Source organism: Xenopus tropicalis, chromosome 5 (assembly GCF_000004195.4).
Source record: "Xenopus tropicalis strain Nigerian chromosome 5, UCB_Xtro_10.0, whole genome shotgun sequence".
Lineage (NCBI taxonomy): Eukaryota > Metazoa > Chordata > Amphibia > Anura > Pipidae > Xenopus > Xenopus tropicalis.
This window is the reverse complement of record NC_030681.2, coordinates 115,193,380-115,212,768: the sequence shown is the minus strand read 5'-3', so window position 1 is coordinate 115,212,768 and position 19,389 is coordinate 115,193,380. Positions and strand designations below refer to the sequence as shown.

Genomic DNA, 19,389 nt, shown 5'->3' with positions numbered 1-19,389 from the left:
CACTACAGAAGAGAGTCACACTGGGGCGGAAGATTCTAATTGCTGTCAGAGAATAGTGTGCTGACCTTGGTTTCAATGTTGTAAAACACAGAAAAAATCAACATTGTACATGAATCACGTATGTGTTAATGTTACAGCCCTGGCCCTATCACACCCCCCATCCCCTGCCGTTAGTGATGTGAGGGTCAGAAAAAACTCAACCCAACCCTCCCCCGACCCTAACCAGCAAAATGTTGACATTGTAGGAACCATACCCAACAATTAGATCTTTACTTTTGCATACCTCCCAACATTTGAAAAATGAAAAGAGGGACAAAAAGATTCAGTGCGCGCAGCACGGCAATTTTTTGACCACGCCCACTTTTGTGGCCACGCCCAATTACCACACCCCATCCATTTTTTCCCCCAAAAATTCTCCTTTTATATAGTAGAAATGGCGTGATCAGACGCAAATGTGCTATACCCTCATACTGCTCATACTGTACTACCTAAGGAAAACAATATAGCAACTCCTACATTACATTACATTAACATTTATTTATAAAGCGCCAACATATTCCGCAGCGCTGTACAATAAGTGGGTTACATACATTGGACATACAGAGTAACATATAAAGCAATCAATAACCGATACAAGAGGTGAAGAGGGCCCTGCCCAAAAGAGCTTACAATCTACAAGGAGAAAGGGTTGAGACACAAGGTGTGGCAATGGGCATGACCAGAGTTGTGAGAGGTGGGGCACAGGGTATTGCTAAACTAGATTAGGGTAAGCTTCTCTAAATAAATGTGTTTTTAGAGATTTCTTGAAGGCAGAGAGATTGGGAGAAAGTCTGACAGTTTGTGGGAGCGAATTCCAGAGAAGCGGGGCAGCCCTTGCAAAGTCTTGAATGCGAGCGTGTGAGGAGGGAATGAGAGAGGAGTTGAGGAGCAGGTCAGTAGAGGAGCGTAACAAGCGGGTTGGATGGTACCTAGAGATGAGTTCAGAGATGTAGGGTGGGGCAGAGTTATGGACTGCTTTAAATGTGAGGGTCAATAGCTTGAATTTTATCCTGGATGGTAGATATAAAATACAAATATAGAAAGAAGGTAGTCAGTTATAAGTGAGTTATAACTATGTACCAGTTTGCCCCCCATACACAGTACCCCCATACACAGTAGCCCCAATAGCCTAAAAGACAGTACTACCCATACACAGTGCCCCCATACACAATGCCCCCATAGAAAGTGCCCCCATACACAGTGCCCCCAATTGAGACAGTGTCCCCCATACACAGTGCCCCCAATTGAGACAGTCCCCCCATTCACAGTGCCCCCAATTGGGACAGTCCCCCCCCAAAAACAGTGTCCCCAATTGAGACAGTCCCCCCATTCACAGTGCCCCCAATTGAGACAGTCCCCCCAAAAACAGTGTCCCCAATTGAGACAGTCCCCCCATTCACAGTGCCCCCAATTGAGACAGTCTCCCCATTCACAGTTCCCCCCATACACAGTGCCCCCAATTGAGACAGTCCCCCCCATACACAGTGCCCCCAATAGAGACAGTCCCCCCCATACACAGTGCCCCCAATAGAGACAGTCCCCCCCATACACAGTGCCCCTAATAGAGACAGTCCCCCCATACACAGTGCCCCTAATAGAGACAGTCCCCCCATACACAGTGCCCCCAATAGAGACAGTCCCGCCATATACACAGTGCCCCCAATAGAGACAGTCCCGCCCCATACACAGTGCTCCCAATAGAGACAGTCCCCCCCCCATACACAGTGCCCCCAATAGAGACAGTCCCGCCCCATACACAGTGCCCCCAATAGAGACAGTCCCCCCCATACACAGTGCCCCCAATAGAGACAGTCCCTCCCCATACACAGTGCTCCCTTCTTCTTCGTCCCCAGCGGCTCCTCAGTGTATGTGGCTCCTTCTCTGGCGGTCCCTGACCCTTTTATAAGGTTGCGCCCGTGCGTAATGACGTCACACGTACACTCAGGCGCAACCTTATAAAAGTATATGCAGAATGTTGATGGAAGCGCATGGAAGTGAAAATAAAATATATATAGTGTAACAACGTCAAAAATAAATCAACTATAATATAAAGTGAATGCTTAAGTAAAACACCACTAATACGTGTGACCCCAACTCTAAATATATGTTCAAACTGCTCACCAGAACAGCAAATCAAGAAGCATATAGGCCACACACAACTGGGTATTTGATTGAAGTGGGATCCAATTCAGCAACGTATATAAAAATGGAAAATGGAACATATATAGTGTGAAACTGTTTAATAAATATAAAAGGCCCTGCGCTCTGCAGGCTACTTACAGTACAGAAGTAATATAAAAGCAATGAACATATGAAGTGTCCTCAAAAGCTCGACGCGTTTCGCGTGCTAAACTGCACGCTTCCTCAGGAGCAGTTGTAATAAAACATATAAAAAATCGAGTCACAGTAATCAATCTTTAAAGCATTGTAATCAGGCTGTAAAGTGGAATCACCGGAGCAAAACCGGAAGTGCATTGATGACACGTTAGAGACTCATGTCGGGTAACCAAGGTAACTAGTATGACGCGCATCATTGTGCGCAGTAGCCTACTAGGGGAAGAGAGGTGACCTTATAAAAGGGCCAGGGACCGCCGGAGAAGGAGCCGCATACACTGAGGAGCCGCTGGGGAAGAAGGAGCGCCAATGCATCGCGCTGTCCCGGATAAGTCAATGAATGTTCCTGCATTTCCGTAATTTATTACGGAAATGCGGGACATTCATGGAACTATCCGGGACAGCGGGATGCGCTCTAAAAACCGGGACAGTTGGGAGGTATGCTTTTGTTTCTAACTTATCAATGCCTGTTCCAATCTAATTGCTGATTGGTTGCCATGGGCAACATCACTGGCGATGTTTGTCTCCAATGCAATAGCCCCCATACAGTATGGGCAGGCATCTGCTTGGCAGCAGAGACAGACAAAGAGATATGTTTCGTCGATCCTGTTTTCCACCAAATGGCTCCTCTGTTCTGAGGGGCTACTCTCCCTGTCAAACTGGTTCCAAGTACAGTAGAAAAACCAGAATGGCTCAGTACAAGTCAACCCATGACTAATTAGATGCGCCGAATATGCGAATTTAGAGAAAAAAATTTAGTTACTGCACAGAGATCACTGCAATTAAACAACACGAACTTATAAATAATTGTTACCGCAAACTACACCTATTTCAACAGCTTTATAACATTATAAATATGAGAAAATAAAAGCCATAAAAGTTTTCTCACTTTTCGACTAGAAAAACTCCTCATCCAATAAATGTACTCCTTCTGGTCACATGACAGCGGGTCCTTCCAATAGTTTTATGGTCACATGACAGTACGTCCCTTCTGTTCTGCTGTGGTCACATGACACTTCGTGGAACATGGCGGATGACGAGGATCGCGAAACGCTCCTTCCCGGGGCTGCCGGGTCTCGAAAGAGAGACATGGCAGCGATTTGCGACCCAAGCCGCTTCGCCCACAGAGTGGTAGTTTTGGCTCTCATGTGCTTCTTGGGATTCGGTAAGTGGGACTGGTTCTTGTCGACAGGCAGAGCTACAGGTCATTGGTAAGATAAAGATCTGTGCATGGTTGTTGTCCAGCCAGGCTCAAAGCGAATCACTGGAATGCGGAAACTTCCTATTGCCGGTGGGGGTTCGCCTATGCTCTATCCAAAATTATATTGGCGAAGCAGTGGGCTTTTGAAAGGGCCAAACTGTAGTGCGCTGGCTAATACTATACCTTCCTTACTGTCGTGCGTCTTGGTATCTGGTGACAATGCGCTGCAAAGTGGTAGCAGAACTTGACAGTATAGGGGTGTCAGTGATCCGACCACTTTGCAGCTGGTATCAGTAATTCTGTTAATGTATTATTGCCGGGGTTTAATTAGGAAAAGGAATCTTTGTTTGGGCAGATTTATTGTTTACAGGGTAACCCTTTTGAAATAAAAAATAACAAAAGTGGTATAAAGGTGATACCTTTATTGGCTAACTAAGATAATCATAGCAAGCTTTCAGAACATTTTAGTTCCTTTTTCAGGTACAGTTGCAATAAGAGTCAGAAACAAGATGAAGGAGGTCCCTGCCCCGTAGAGCTTACAATCTATATGGGAGGGGTAACTAACAGACACAAATGGGCAAATGTAAGTGCTGTAGGTCACAGTGGGTGATACTACAATATAAGTGCCAGTTCCCACTGGCGACTCCTATTGTTGCCTTTTCAAAGCGTTTTTTTTTGCGCGCAGCAGAGATCTATTGTGGGCTCTTACCCTAAAGCATAGTAGCAGTTTTTCCCTCTTAGATCTGTAAAATTACAATGTGATTTCCCCTTTTTTACTTCTTCAAGGCTTATACCACATGCTGAGCTTTTCAGTCAGTGTATTTCAGTTGGCTGAGACATGGCCAAACCCTTACATAACATTATTATAGCCCCCCGCCCATAGTTTGAATCCACAAATCCACACTTTTTTTCTTTCCTGTGTAGTGCATTGGGGCTAAAGGGCCAACGTGCACTGCAAGTGGTTGCCTAGACCAGTCTGGACTTGCTCCATATCTGCAATCAGTTGAGGAAGAAGATTAAGCGTGGTGAGATAGTGCCCCTTTTTTGACTGGTTTGGCTAAGGCTAAATTGCATTGACTACATTTTTAAAAGTTGCAGGGACTGGTCGTGCCGTGTATCTTTGCCCTTAAGCATGCATTGGAGCCAGCAGAAATAGATATATACTGCCCGAAAGGTGCTGGATGTTAAATCAGTGTTGGCCTGCTGTGTTATTTTCGCTCACAACAATATCTTTAAAGGTCTAATTAGACTAAACCAATATATTGTGTATCACATGTAGTAAGCAAATGTTTGTCTTTTCTTACAGGGAGCTATTTTTGCTATGACAATCCAGCTGCTCTGCAAACACAGGTTCAAGCAGTAAGTAACATTTATTTATATATTATCTCTAATGTAGGTGGGGGAGGAGTACTAGAAAAAAGAGACAGGTTATAGATATAGGGGATTCAGTTCAGTGTATGTTTACGAATGCAAGAAGCCTGACTGATCAAATAGGAGAGCTGGAGATGCTGGCACTAGAGGGTGAAATGTATGATGTACTTGGTGTTGCTGAAATATGGCTGAATTAGTCACATGACTGACCAGTAAATCTAGGAGGCTATACTTTGTTTCGAAGGGGCAGGGGAAATAGAAAAGGATGAGGGGCATGTATGTTTGTTAAGCAGGGCTTAAAAGCCATTGTTAAGGAAGAAGTGTGATGATGGAAAATGTGGGAGCTGAATCCTTATGGGTGGACCCTTTCACAGATTAAGAATCCATCAAATTAATTGTAGGGGTATTCTACAGCCCCCCCCAATGTAAATAAAGAGGAAGCTCCTGTTGCAAATAGAAAAAAGGCTACTAGATTGCGGTGAGTAATGATAATGGGGGATTTTGAAGGTGTTTACCTTTAAATTTTAGTATGATGTAGAGAGTGCTATTTGAGACAATTTGCAATTGGTCTTCATTTATTATTAATTGCGGTTTTTAAATTATTTAGCATTTCAGCAGCTCTCCAGTTTGGAATTTAAGCAGCTGTCTGGTTGCTATGGTCCAGTTTAACTTAGCAACCAGGCAGGGGTTTGAATGAGAGACTGGGATATGAATAGTAAGAGGGTCAAAATAAAAAAGTACCGTATATACTCAAGTATAAGCCGAGTTTTTCAGCACGAAAAATGTGCTTAAAAACTCATGCTCAGCTTATACTCGAGTGAATATAGGCTGCGCTGGCATTCGGTGCGTACGCCACACACCCATCCCCCCCCGTGTGCGGGGTGTGGCATACGCGCCGAATGCCAGCGCAGCCTGAAGAGCTATAGGAAACCTTTGCCTTTTCTTTGAGGAAGGAGCTCTCCAAAAAAGCAGCTAACTTGCTCCTGGCACCTGAAATTCTATCTCTGACATACTGCACTGACAACACCAGAATGAGAGGTAGGAAAGGAAGGAGAGATGCATAGCATCCAGGGTTGGTGCTAAAGTATCTGATTGCTGGCCACCAGCACAGATTGGAAGTTTTAGCCATACCTTTAGGGCTAATCAACTGGATGTATATTTTATGTTTTCTTACTATATAATTTTACATTAGGCCATTTCCAGTCTTCATGCTTTCTCCTTTTTTTCTAGTTTTTTTTTCTAGAAGAGGACAAATTAAGATTGCTGTATTATCATAGCATATGTCTGAATCTAGCCAAGGCGTGTATAAGATCTTTACCTAGAAATTCTGACAAGCAGCAGTTGAGAACACTGCTCTGATTGGTGGGAGATTCAGTGCTTTGCTCACAGTAGCTAGGCATCGGGCACAGCCTTCCAGATGGGAGTGAGTAAAATTATTTTAGGCTCCATCCACCTTTCCCTAATCACCTTTCCCTAATCTGCAGCTGCCAACATTTTATATTTATTATGAGTTGACATGGGGTCACGCTGAGTGTCCTTTATTAATTATTTGATTATTGAAACTTAGCAGTAGCTGCTGCATTTCCCACCCTAGGCTTATACTCGAGTCAATAAGTTTTTACAGTTTTCTTAGGTAAAATTAGGTACCTCGGCTTATATTCGGATCGGCTTATATACAGTAATAAAAAGTGACAATAACATTGTAGCCTCACAGAGTAATCATTTATGGCCTGTTGGGGTCAGTGACCCCCATTGGAAAGCTGGAAAGAATCAGAAAAGAGAGGCAAATAATTGCAAAAATATAAAAAATGAAGACCAATTGAAAAGTTGCTAAGAACAGGCCATTCTATAACATACTAAAAATTAACCTGCAGGTGAACCACCCCTTTATTACTCAGGTGTAAACTGGCAAATGTGCAAGTAGTGGAAACCCTGGGTAATAATGACTATAATGTTATCTCATTTAATGTTTGGAGTTAAAAGCACATATACAGTGGGGCAACAAAGATTCTGAATTTCAGAAAAGTAAATTTTAGCTCCTTGCGGGCAGTACTTCAGAGCATAGTTTGTGGTGGTACGTTTTCTTCTGAAAACACAAAACAGAAATGGTTGTAATTTTAAATGATGTTAAATCAATAATATTCTGGATATACTTTAAAAAGTAAATGTAGGACCTTTAAGGACAACCCTAGGGGGCCGATTCATTAAAACACGAGTTCGAATCCCGAAAAATTCGGATTGGAATACGATAATTTCTGAAGATCGCAAATATCACGAAAATGCTTACGAAAAAATCGGATTAGTCACGATAATAGCGGATGGGCAATCCGAAAGTCACGAAATTTTCATACCGAACGATTGTAAACAGCGGCAGAACGTTTCTGAATTTTTCACGCACGTGCACGAAAGAGTCTTGCAAGCGTACGAAAAAGTGGTGCAGGCGCGAAAAAATCGGTGAAAATACGCTTGGAGCGTTCGTGTCTTAATAAATCTCCCCCTATGTGTAAATCTGTAAGTAAAGTAAATCAGTGCTTTGTGCTCTGCCAGCTTTGTTAAAATGAGCCCTGCAGGGCACAGCAGTCCTAGTGGAGGGCTAATCTGATGGCCTGCCTTGCTTAAAACAGACCAATTGTTGCTGAACAATTTTTTTTTTTTGAATAATCTGAATCTGAATAATTTGTTTGTTTTTTTTTGTTTTTTTAAATAAAGGATATGAAGGTGAACACAGCAGACTTTATGCAATTATATGCATTTTACTCTTGGCCCAATGTTGTACTGTGTTTTTTTGGAGGATTTCTGATTGACCGAGTTTTTGGAATTAGGTAAGCTTGCTTCCATTTGGTATTCATTCTTAAGTTTGAAATGAATGTATAAGACAGTAATGAGACAGTGTGCCTTAGAGGTGATATATAGTGAAAATGAAAAATATATGTATAGCAGTATTACAACTAACATGAATTGTAATAACGGCGCCATTTTAATATTTGTTACAAATATTTTCGACCTATTAAAAATCGTATTTATTGTCATCTGTGCAGTGATTAAAGGTGTGGTCCATAGCCATGATTAATGGTGTGGTTCTGCACAGCACTTGATCACACTTTCCCATAAAGATCCTGTGGCATTACCCTAAAATAATATTGCTGATGTACTGATAAGCTTTCATATATGTTGATGGCAAGTTACTGAATAAATATTTCAAAGGTGATTGATACTATTGTTTGTTTGTTTCCATAGGCTGGGCACCATAATATTTAGTTTGTTTGTTTGTGTAGGACAGGTAAGCATAACTTTTTATAAAGTAATGTATATATCACACTCAAGTGGCAATAATAATGAAAAAGTTTTAGCCTGTCATTTGCTTGCATATTTCCTGTTAAAGTAACAGTAATACCAGGTCCTATACCTGTACCTATAAAAAATAATTTAAATATTATTTAACACTGATAAACAAAACGTCATATTTTCACCTGGTTAGACATTCCAATTATGAACCCATCAGTCCTTTTAAGCTGATTCAAAGGTGAGTCTGGAGTTTCTGTACCCTGGAAAGGCAATCTGTGATTATTGTATTGTTGTTACTTCCTAGGTCATATTTGCAACAGGAGCTTTAGTTAATGCATTTTGGCTGATGGAAGCTGGGCGATTAGTGTTTGGGTGAGTATAAAAGTGTACCGTCCCTAGGAATTACAAACTTCTAGGGATTATGCCAGTTGTTGTATTGTGAACCTATCCACCGAGCACTTTCGTTATGACATCCTGATGCCAGGATGCTTTTGAGCTCCCCCCACAGCTGTGAGCTGTATGAGTGCGCTACAAGTTACTCAACCCCTTTATCCAAGCAGAGAATGCAGATATTCTAGATGTTGCTGTAACCTGTGATATAGGGGCAGAATAACATTATACCTGTGAAAATTATGGGATTTCGAAAGAGAGGGAAGCAGCATTTGTGAACAGATTTGCATGCTATGTGGCTACTAAATGATAATAATTACAACATACTTTTTGCACACCCACTATTTCCCCTTGCCTTATGGTATTCCTTCTCTTAACTTGCAGAATTGGTGGAGAGTCACTAGCTGTTGCACAAAATACCTATGCAGTCAGTTGGTTCAAAGGAAAAGAACTGAACCTGGTATTTGGCCTGCAGCTTAGTATGGCTAGAGTGGTAAGTTCCAATAGTCCAATCTGAAGTTTAACCCCTTCATAGCCACAGCAGCAAGAACAAATCATGACTGCCGGATTTGTCACTACATTCATTCATGCCACAATTGGCACCTTTCATACATTTATAGTCTTCATTTATCTATAAGTGCACAGGCATTATATATAGGTTTAGTAGCTTTGAACCTGTAAAAGCATGCTGTTCTTCTTTGCACACATCCTGCCCATCCAGTTCCATTGTTATCAGAGGATTTCTATGATATACAGTGGTGCTTGAAAGTTTGTAAACCCATTATACCATTAAACCCATATATATATATATATATATTATTTTGGATTTTGCTTTAAATTTTATTTACAAATTTTAATGAACACATCAATTAATGATAGTTTTGATTTTCAGGGCAGCACGGTTAATATGAATGTTATGGGTCTTGTATACAGTAGGATAAAGGATCACATGGGTGCTGCTGGCTACAGTACACTTGGTGTCACCCTTATGATTGGTAAGTTTGTGTGGTGATGGTTGAAAGATACTCAGCGTAAAGCAGTGTGACTTTCTTGGGAAGTAGATTATGGTTAAACATGTACCATTTGTTAGGTTCGATATTGAAAGATTTACAGTTGTACAGTCCATGTTAAAGGTACACAGACCTTCTTAATTTATATTTTGTAAGTTATCTTTAGAATGTTTTTTTTGATTAAACAGATCTGATGGCCTTGCCATTAGTAACAGTCTCCACAGCCCATGTGCCTAAAATACAAGCAACAAGATTCTTTTTCGATGCATTAATGCTTTAAGGTGTGCTTGGCCAAAAAATTTGTTTATGCCATGCAACATATTATAATATATATAATCACATAAATATGTAAATAGTAATTTGAAGCTTTATATTTGATGCAGTTACTCCGTCATGGCTCTGTATTTCACAGCCGAATACACATACTAGTCTACAAATTATGGGCAGAGAGATGGTCATCATCATTTATATAGCGCCAGCAAGTTACTTAGTGCTTTACATTAATTTATAGCAAACAGGAGTCTTAAAATAATTTAACAAACAAGGTTTCATGAGTAAAAATAAAATCAGAGGGCCCTAATCTCAAGAGCTTGCAGTCTAAAGAGTCATGAAGTTTCTGGATCTCATTTGACCCCCTGATACATTAAACAATCAGAAATGTGGTGGAAAGTAATCTGACTGAGAGAGATAAAACGACGGGAGTTAGAGGAATATTAAAGAACAGTATGCGTATGAGTTTCATACACCCTTCTTTTATTTGACTTGCAGGGGCTGTAACCTGTATTTTCTCTCTAATATGTGCTCTTGTACTTGGCTATCTGGACAAACGTGCTGAAAAAATACTCGACAAAGAACAGGGGAAAACAGGTTAGTTGAGAGAGCCTAACTAGTAGAAATGTGAATATCTGTGCAGGATGCTACCCTCATGTTGTTAATTTAAATTTGAAAGAAACAATGAATGCTGCTGAATACATGTATGGGAATCTCTTATCTGTAAACCAAATATCCAGGAAACTTCAATAATAATAATTCTAGTTATTTTTAAATAATTCTTTTTTCTCTGTAATAATAAAATAGTACCAAGTACTTGATGGTAACTAAGCTGCATAAATTAACATTGGTGGCAAAACAATCCTATAGTTTTTTTTATATCTTTTATGTTTTAAGCAATAAAATAATACAACCATTAAACAGTTATTTGTTTTACAAAATAGTAATAATCCTATTTTTTTTATGTTTAAATACTTTTCTGTAGACTTGGTATGGTGATCCACATTACATAAAACCCCTAATCCCAAGCATTTCGGACAATAGATCCCATACCTGTATATAATTTGTTTTTTTGAAAGTTGTTTGTATTTATTTTCCTCTGCCACATAACAGTTGCATAGCCTTTGTGAATTGAATTCAGTAGACAGTCTGAGGCAATACATTATGAACCAGGTCTTTCTGTGAACTGCAGGTTTACCCTGCAAAAAGAAATCTGTAGAAAGTGTTACTTTAGGAAAGCACCTACAGCTTGGCAATTTAAGAAACCTTTAACATCAGAGATTTACAGAATAATGTGCATAAATAGCTAAAATACTAGATTTATTAGGGCAATCGTTCATTTTGTATAGAAAGAATATATAATGTGTATATTAACTTTCCTTTTGCATATGTTCGTTTGTCAGGTGAAGTTATACAGCTGACGGATGTTAAGGATTTTTCCCTTTCCCTGTGGCTGATCTTTATCATCTGTGTGTGTTATTATGTTGCTGTGTTTCCTTTTATTGGGCTGGGAAAGTAAGTTGGTTTCAGTTATGTAATGATTTATGGATTTACAGCTATGTAATAGTTTTTAAAAATGGTATAGTATATTGACAATTTTTCAGTTCTTAAGTAAAGGAGAACTAAAAGATCTTAACTGCAGAAATTCGGCAGCCCTATGATAGTAATGCTTCAAAGTTGTTCACAGCAATTACCCATTTTTGATCTTTTTTAAGAACTTTGATCTTTTATAAGTGTGAGTGGCATTGCACATGCTCAGTGAGGCCTAGGCTGCTGTTAAGAATCAAAAAATGCCCTCCCCTTTAAACAAAACAGGGATTGTTTGTCCATATATTGCAATATATTATATCAAGCATTTGTTGGTAGTTTAATGCACAAAGGGCAACCATTTGGGAGTTTTGAACCCTGGAAAGCAAGAATGTTGCAGGTAATACTTCGTTCCAATGAAAATGTATTTTAGAATTCTTAATGATTTAGAGAAAAGGCAGTGTAGGATTGGCAAGACCAGGGTTGCCTTTGACATGATTGGGCAGGCAGTCCTTAAAAAAAAAAAAAAAAAAAAAAAGAGCACACAAAGAAAAACTCCCATAGTGTGTCTCCAATGGTATAATTACAGGGCTTACCAGTTAACCAAAGAGCTCACACTCTCACCTTTATACTCACAAGCACAATGTTAAGGAATGCTTTTCAAAAGACAACTTGATCCCTTGATTCAGCAATATCAAAGGAGAAGAAGCTGACTGCTATGATGACTCAGAAAAAAATTATAAGTAGCCTTGAGACTTAAATGTTAATTGTGGGTCTACATAGATATATATAATATATCTGTATAAAAGCACTCTGCCTTCGGCCTTGTGCTTTTATGTAGTCATTGACTCCTTGGTGACTTATTATATCCCTGTATTTTATAAAAGGGGGTACGTTGTTCACTGTATAAATGGGGCTTAGTGTTGTCCTCATTTATAAACGGTGCTTAGTGGTGTAATTTCTGTTATATGCCTCACTGAAATGTGTGTATTATAATAATTAATTCACTTCCTGTTGTAAAGTATGAGGATATTAGAAATCACCTCAGAGTTCTGCACTGTGTACACTTAATTTAGGGGGTTTGTCAGTGACAAGTTGCAACATCATGCAATTTTCCTATTTCTGACTACATTTCCTCTGCATTGGCTGACTTAATTATGGGTAATTGCAGCAGGAGCTCCTGTGGGTGAGATCTCAGGGGTTCAAATTGCAGGTTGTGTGTAATTTTTTTCATATATAGGACAAGTGCAGAACTCTAACTGGGGACATATATGGACATATTTAGAGGTACAGCTCTTCAGAGCATCACAGCTAAAGGGCTGTGATCTTTGGGGCTGGTACAAAACCCCATCACATGTGTAGACTAATTCTTTGTTGATCTTTAGTTTTCCTTTTAATGGCTTTCAGTATTCTTATGGTTTCTTTAGTTCAGCAATTTACTATTGAAAACACACTTTTAATTTACTGTATTAAATTAAATTAAAAAATAGCTATAAGTGGCCTTTCCTTTATTTCCAGGGTTTTCTTCATTGAGAAATTCCAGTTTTCCCCATTACAAGCGGGTGCGATAAACAGGTAGGTTGCTGATTTAGTATTTCCTTTTGTCTGCAGCAGAACCTTAACAAACAGATACATGGGAAAATGTGTATGTTATTATTTAGTGTGTAACCTTTTACACTAACTAGAAGTCTTTTTCAGACATTTTAAAATACAACAAATTACTGTGGCCCTGGCTTAAATGCACATTATTTAAATAAATATAACTGTTACCTTTACAATTTTTACAATAGAATCTGATGCATTTTGTAAAACTTATAAAAACTTTCTTAATTGCTTAGAATTTTCATAATGAGTATTCCCCTAAAAATATATCTGCTGCTACAAGGAGTCTTAAGACATTTTGTCTACTCATTATGCAAAAAAACAGTTTTTGAGTGGAGTTTCCTGTTAATTAAATGCTTTAATTTCACTCGCTATGATTCATTGTGCTTTCATAATTTTTGTGAGGAGAAATTGTCAGTGACAAATTTCCTCCTAGATCCAGTCATTTCTTAGTTTACTTAGTACTACCAAACTAATCATTTATCTTCAATGGCTGGATGGTTAGAGAGAAACCCAATCAGCTAAACTAGAACTACAACTGATCTGGCAATTAGTCACATCATTACGTGTGTGGCCACACAGTAGTCTATCTGGCCCTATTTAAGTAAGGCAACATTGAAACTACAATGTAAGGAACCTGAATAAAATACAACCATCACAGACCATGACATTGGTGCCACTTTTTATTTCTATGCCAGCTATGTTACCAGAGGCATTTACATTTACAAACCATAATAATATTGCCATTTCTTTGCCTGGCTTAGGTGTCAGAGGGATGTTTCCCCATCAGCATTAGTTATTCTCAAACACCAACACAGTTAAAGAACCTTGGAGTCTTAAGTCTGATATTTGGTTTGTGACTGAAAAAAGGCCAGCTGAGATGGTTTAAAGTCTCTTGCAAACTTGTCTAGAGCTGAGTTTTATTGGCTAAACTTACCAAAGAGTGCCCCAAAAAATTGGTTGGACATGTGTCCGAATGGAAGATGAACACACTATAAGAAAAGCAGTGCCTTACTGTAGTTGCTGCGTTAGGATGGCATATGTTAGAAAGGTGGAACATCATGTAAATTTTCAAGGTCCAGTGCCTCTGTTAATTCTAAATTAATAAGACACTATGGATTTTTTTTTTCAATTAATAGAATAGGCAGAACTAATTTTCAGCCCAAATGTTTATTGGTCTCTTGCTGAATGTGCATACTGCCTCTTTAGTACTAAAGAAGTGAGGAACCTGCTGAGAAATCTCATTATAAATAAAATGTGGCTTCAAGTTGAAATGGGTATTAAACTAAACCTATTTCAAATCCTAATTTAGGTGTAATTGTATCTTTATTATTTCTGCTTTTAGTGTTGTTTATATTATCTCTGCGCCACTGTCTCCTGTTTTGGGATTTATGGTTGACCGAGTTGGAAAGAACATTATCTGGGTTATGTGTGCCGTGGTTACTACACTTGCATCTCATCTCATGCTGGCCTTTACCTTCTGGAACCCATGGATTGCTATGGTATTTTTCTTTTTTTCCTGGTATTTAGCCTGTGTTTCGTTTCTCATTCATCGCAAAGTCTGTTAATTGCAGAGACATTTGTGTTCTGTAAGCATCATAAAACCCACAAATTTTGTGCCTCATGTCGGAATTGATTCTGGAATGTGTATCATTTATATATGTCAATTGTTTCTTCCTGTAGAGTCTGCTGGGTATCTCCTATTCACTTCTGGCTTGTGCTTTGTGGCCCATGGTTGCTTTTGTTGTTCCAGAACATCAACTGGGTACAGCATATGGATTGTAAGTTAATTCTATGACTATAGACTAAGCTTACAGTTCCATTGTATGATGGATCAGTAAATCATTTCAGTATAGCTTGATTTATTATTATTTTGGTGTATTGCATAGTACATAGTGCCTTGTGAGGTAACTTTGGTCTAATACACAATGCATATTTTTTTACCACCAGTGGTTTACATTAATCCCAGTAGGAAGGAATCTTTCTTTATTTTGTTGTCCACACAGGAGTAGGTTAAGTGTGGGCATCAAAACAACCCTATGAAGCATCATGGTAATTGTGAGAACTGATACTCTTCCATCTGCACAAGTTAATTTTTAGGAAGTATGGAAGGTCATTTTCTATGTAACACTTTAGGCAGTTTACACTAAACAGAAAAAAATGCAAGCTGAAATGAACACATAGTAAATATATCATATATTTACATACATTTCTTTTAATCCTGTGGATGTTCCATTTTAGCATGCAGTCCATTCAGAATCTGGGTCTTGCTATTATTGCAATTGTTGCTGGTGTCATACTAGATGCCAGTGGATACTTGTTCCTTGAAGTTTTCTTCAGTGCTTGTCTCTGCAGTAAGTAGTTTTTAAATATATATATGATGTTATATTTTAATTATTTGATTATCAAAAAATAAATATATGTCTTTGGTGTGTAAGCTGTATGCACATGGGGCGCCCTACCCACTAAAATGCCAGGCAGAGGTATGACCACAATGTTATTGACTGGCCAACAGATAAAGCAAGGCTGACTGATCATCCAGTTCACTGTATGTTAAGTTCATTGACTGGGTGGGTCTCCTCTTCTGTGTTTCTGTCCTTTATGTCCATGTGTTTCTGTCCTGTATGTATGTATAACACAAGTGTCTGATTATGCTACATTCTCTAAAGAGGATGTTTAGGATTGTTTGTGCTAAGATATCCAGCTGCCTTATTTTGAAGCATATAAATGTGTTCTTTCTTGTTGTTTGTTGACTTAAGATTTCTTACTTTTTTCAGTGGCCATTATAGCAGTTGTTATGCTGTATTTTGTGAACCTTCTTAGAGGTAAGCAAGGGTTACAATATCTCTTCTGCTAACAACGCTTGTAATTTGGGGTCTGTTTGAAGCCAAACTCCACTTACTGCTAGATGATTGTAAACATAAATTTTTGTTGAAGTAGAAGTAAAGGTACAGAATAGTCAAGGCCATAATAAAGGGCACAGTCAATAAATGTAAATCCTTGTACTCAAAGTATTTTTAGAGTAAGCATTTTGGCACCTACTCCTATCTGCCCCTTTTTTTTAAGCAATAGATATAAAGTGCCAGGATGTCTCCTCAGTGCCCCTCTGGCTTGGCCCAAGACTCGGGCACACTCCTCATTGTTGCTTCCCCTGAGCTCTGATGTTGTGCAGGTGAATACTGCTAGACTGCTGTTTTATCGGTTATTTCTAAGAACTGTAAATGGAACCCGGTGACAAAAGGCTTATTTTACAAAAGGCTGTGAGGTCAGAATTTTACATAATGACCAGACTGTTTATTATGGCCTTGTATCTTTGTGTCCCTTTTTTTCACCTTTAGTGGTGAAGAGACACAGAGCTACTAGGAGCTGCTACTTTTTCATGGCTACTAAACTCCAGAAAATACCATGCCATAGACAATACTGAAAACAGCCTCTGCTAAAACATATGTAGAGACAATTATCAGTAAATGATCAACATTGTCTATTTTAGTAGCAGTGACAAGTAGCTGCTAATAGAGCCCTGAGTAAAGGTAGTGGCAGACGGGGAAATTAGCCGTCCCGTGACATCTTCGTTACCGTTCCCCGCGATGCCATCCCACTGGTAAGAATGTAAATCACCGATGGGATGGCATACACGTCGCTACGATTTCCCGAATTTGCCTTGAGAGTTAACTTTGGGAAATCATAGTGATGCGTATGCCATCCCACCGATGATTTACATTTTTGCCAGTGGGTTGGCTTTGTGGGGAGATTAGTCGCACATGGTAACAAAGATTTGTCGTGGGTGACTAATCTCCCCACCTACCTCTGCCTTTAACGCATCACTGGAAATAAGTCTGATGAACTGACACTCGGATAACGTGCAGATTCTTGTAAGGTACATATTTACAATATAACAATGTTTTTTACTTATAGGTGGTGATCTGAATTTATCTGCTTGGGAGAGAGAAAAACTACAGAAACAAGCTGCCATTGAGTAAGTATTGATTTTATAAGGTATGCATGGTGCTGACTTTGCCTTGTCAGCTACAGTGGTTGATACAGCAAAACCTCAATTTTAATTTTACTTTTCAGTATTTTGCCACCCTCTCTGAAAATGCTCTGTGTGCCATTGCTCTTAGGGCAGTGACCTGTATATTTTTTTCCTTCCTAAAACACCACTAGAAATAGTGAGCAAAGAAAACCCCATTAGAATGGTTTTAGCAATTTTGCAAAGATAAACAGTTTTTTTTTTAACCTAGAATAAAAAGAATGGTGACAGGAACATCTTATTGCTTTAAGCCGATGTGCACTTATTCTTGCTTTTTGTGTGCAATTCTACTTGAACTTTCTAAATGCATATATCTGCAGTTGTGCTGTGCTTCATTATTATTAGCTTTCTGTTTGCTAGTGAGCGCTAGCGTTAACTTTATGGCTAAGTCTCTTCTTGCTGAGCATGGAAACAGTATTGCCTCTGGGAAATCTGGGAAAACTTCAGTCTACAACTCTGCTTCTAATACTTTGCTATAAGGAATATGCATAAACACTTCAGATTTGGGTGGATTTGTCCCTACTTTTGTGTGGTTCCTGGCTATTTGTGGGTTGTTGGCACATATGTAGCAAAACGGTGCAGGAAATGACTGTGCTGAAGGTTTTGCATGGAGGCAGCATAGCATTTTGGCTGAAAGTGAAAGCTCAGCTTGAAGGGCTTAAATGTCTGTCTGCTTGCTTGCTTTTGCTTAAGTGGTGTCTTTCAGTTGTGTTTTTGGCTTTAGTAAAATAATTGCTAGGGCACAGTTGTAAGAACAGTTTAATGTTACATTATTCCTAATTTGCAATTTACAATAATTATTACATAATGAGGTCACTGCCCATGGCTGTTTTTATGTCAAAAAGGAAGATTTTGTCATGGTCTTAAAAACAATAGTTTTCAAGCATATTCTAAAACACATTTACAAAGGATAAAGTACTTACACTTAAATGTATGCTTTAAATACATCATAATACACAGAAGCCCTCATAAATTATTTTGTTATAATACACAAGAGCAATGAATATCCTGTAAATTATAAACAATGCTTAGTGATGCCATTAGTTATAATCTGTGCTTAGTGATTTCACATGACTCACTTAAACTTGTTTATTATAATAATTATTGTAACCCCAATTAAAAAATATGAGGATATTATGAGTCACCTCAGAGTTCCATGACCTGGAAAAAAGTACTCTGCCTTTAGTCTTGTGCTTTATATGTTTATGGACCTCCTTTGTGACTTATACCATCCTTTTATTTTACAATAGGGGGTTACATTATTCACTATATATTTTACAATAGTGGATACCCAACTGACATCCTTAGCCATACACACAAGCTCCAAGAAACATTATTTGCTATGTTCATACCTGGAAGCTTGCAGTTTGTGCCATACCATTCTGTATACTATACATATTACCTATCCAACTTCTAAAATATGTTTGATGTGCACACTAATGCCATGCTTGCCTTTCAGCATACTGCCCCCTCCCCCACCTTTACATACCTGCCTGCACTATCTCTGCAGAAATAATACCATTTTTGGCTCATTGTATGAACAAGTTGTAGTCATTTCCCTTATTTGATTTAAAGTTGCAGTATAGTACCTTGTTCAAAATGAAGCCAAAAAGTTTTTCTTATTGTGTTCATTTTGGTTACTTCTTTCACCTTTTCAACTTTCTGGTTCATTTGTATGAGGGAGTTTTTCAGTTCACCGGTGCACAGAATAAACCCTTAACTGAGCTTCATCTTATTTTTAAGCCAGACACTAACACAACAAAGGGGAATAGAATGGGACTTGTTTATCCAGAGCTCATTAGGCCTCATTTACAAAGAGTAAAATATTGAAGCAAAGTGCCAAGCTTTTTGCACTACATAATAAAACCTTGCCCTGCGTTCATTGGCACTGTTTTAATGAGGGATGGGCTGGAGTAGCTTGTGGGCTCCCCTAGTATCATGCCGATTCAGAAGCTAGGAAGTGCCAAGTTGCTAAGGGTCTCCACCTTGCAGCCAATTACATTCACACACACACACTCTGGTCAATTTCGGTCACATATTGGGACCTTTCTCAAGATGTGACCGAAATGTTGATTCAGCACAATAAAGTTTTCTTTACAATTTTTGCCAAGTACTGTGAGTGCTGAGTTTGTTTTCTGTATCCCACTACCCGGCACTCAGGCAATATATATATTTTTTTGGTGAGTGCCCTCCCTCTATTATGTTATATATAGATATACCCTAAATAAATAAATATATATACACACCCCTGCTAGTTGATAGCAACACCTCAGAATCATGGGAACTTTACATTCTTCTCACATTAATGTTTTCTGTCCAGTTTCCTACCT

The 19,389-nt window shown here is 38.8% G+C and overlaps 1 protein-coding gene across 2 annotated transcripts in view; it reads left to right on the top strand.

The window, feature by feature from the left end:
- Window positions 1-3,345: 3,345 nt before the first annotated feature.
- Window positions 3,346-19,389, top strand: part of mfsd1 (major facilitator superfamily domain containing 1) — a 28,015-nt gene continuing 11,971 nt past the window's right edge. Inside the window, exons 1-15 of one of the 2 annotated variants that reach the window (XM_018094377.2) lie at window positions 3,346-3,538; window positions 4,881-4,933; window positions 7,655-7,767; window positions 8,183-8,225; window positions 8,535-8,602; window positions 9,005-9,113; window positions 9,513-9,615; window positions 10,399-10,497; window positions 11,304-11,415; window positions 12,946-13,002; window positions 14,375-14,531; window positions 14,713-14,810; window positions 15,271-15,383; window positions 15,807-15,854; window positions 16,945-17,005. In XM_018094377.2, coding sequence (XP_017949866.1) covers window positions 3,400-3,538; window positions 4,881-4,933; window positions 7,655-7,767; window positions 8,183-8,225; window positions 8,535-8,602; window positions 9,005-9,113; window positions 9,513-9,615; window positions 10,399-10,497; window positions 11,304-11,415; window positions 12,946-13,002; window positions 14,375-14,531; window positions 14,713-14,810; window positions 15,271-15,383; window positions 15,807-15,854; window positions 16,945-17,005 — 1,373 coding nt within the window. In that variant the 5' untranslated portion in view covers window positions 3,346-3,399. The remainder of the gene's footprint in view (window positions 3,539-4,880; window positions 4,934-7,654; window positions 7,768-8,182; window positions 8,226-8,534; window positions 8,603-9,004; window positions 9,114-9,512; window positions 9,616-10,398; window positions 10,498-11,303; window positions 11,416-12,945; window positions 13,003-14,374; window positions 14,532-14,712; window positions 14,811-15,270; window positions 15,384-15,806; window positions 15,855-16,944; window positions 17,006-19,389) is intronic. The other variant, XM_002933238.5, reaches the window with a different exon arrangement.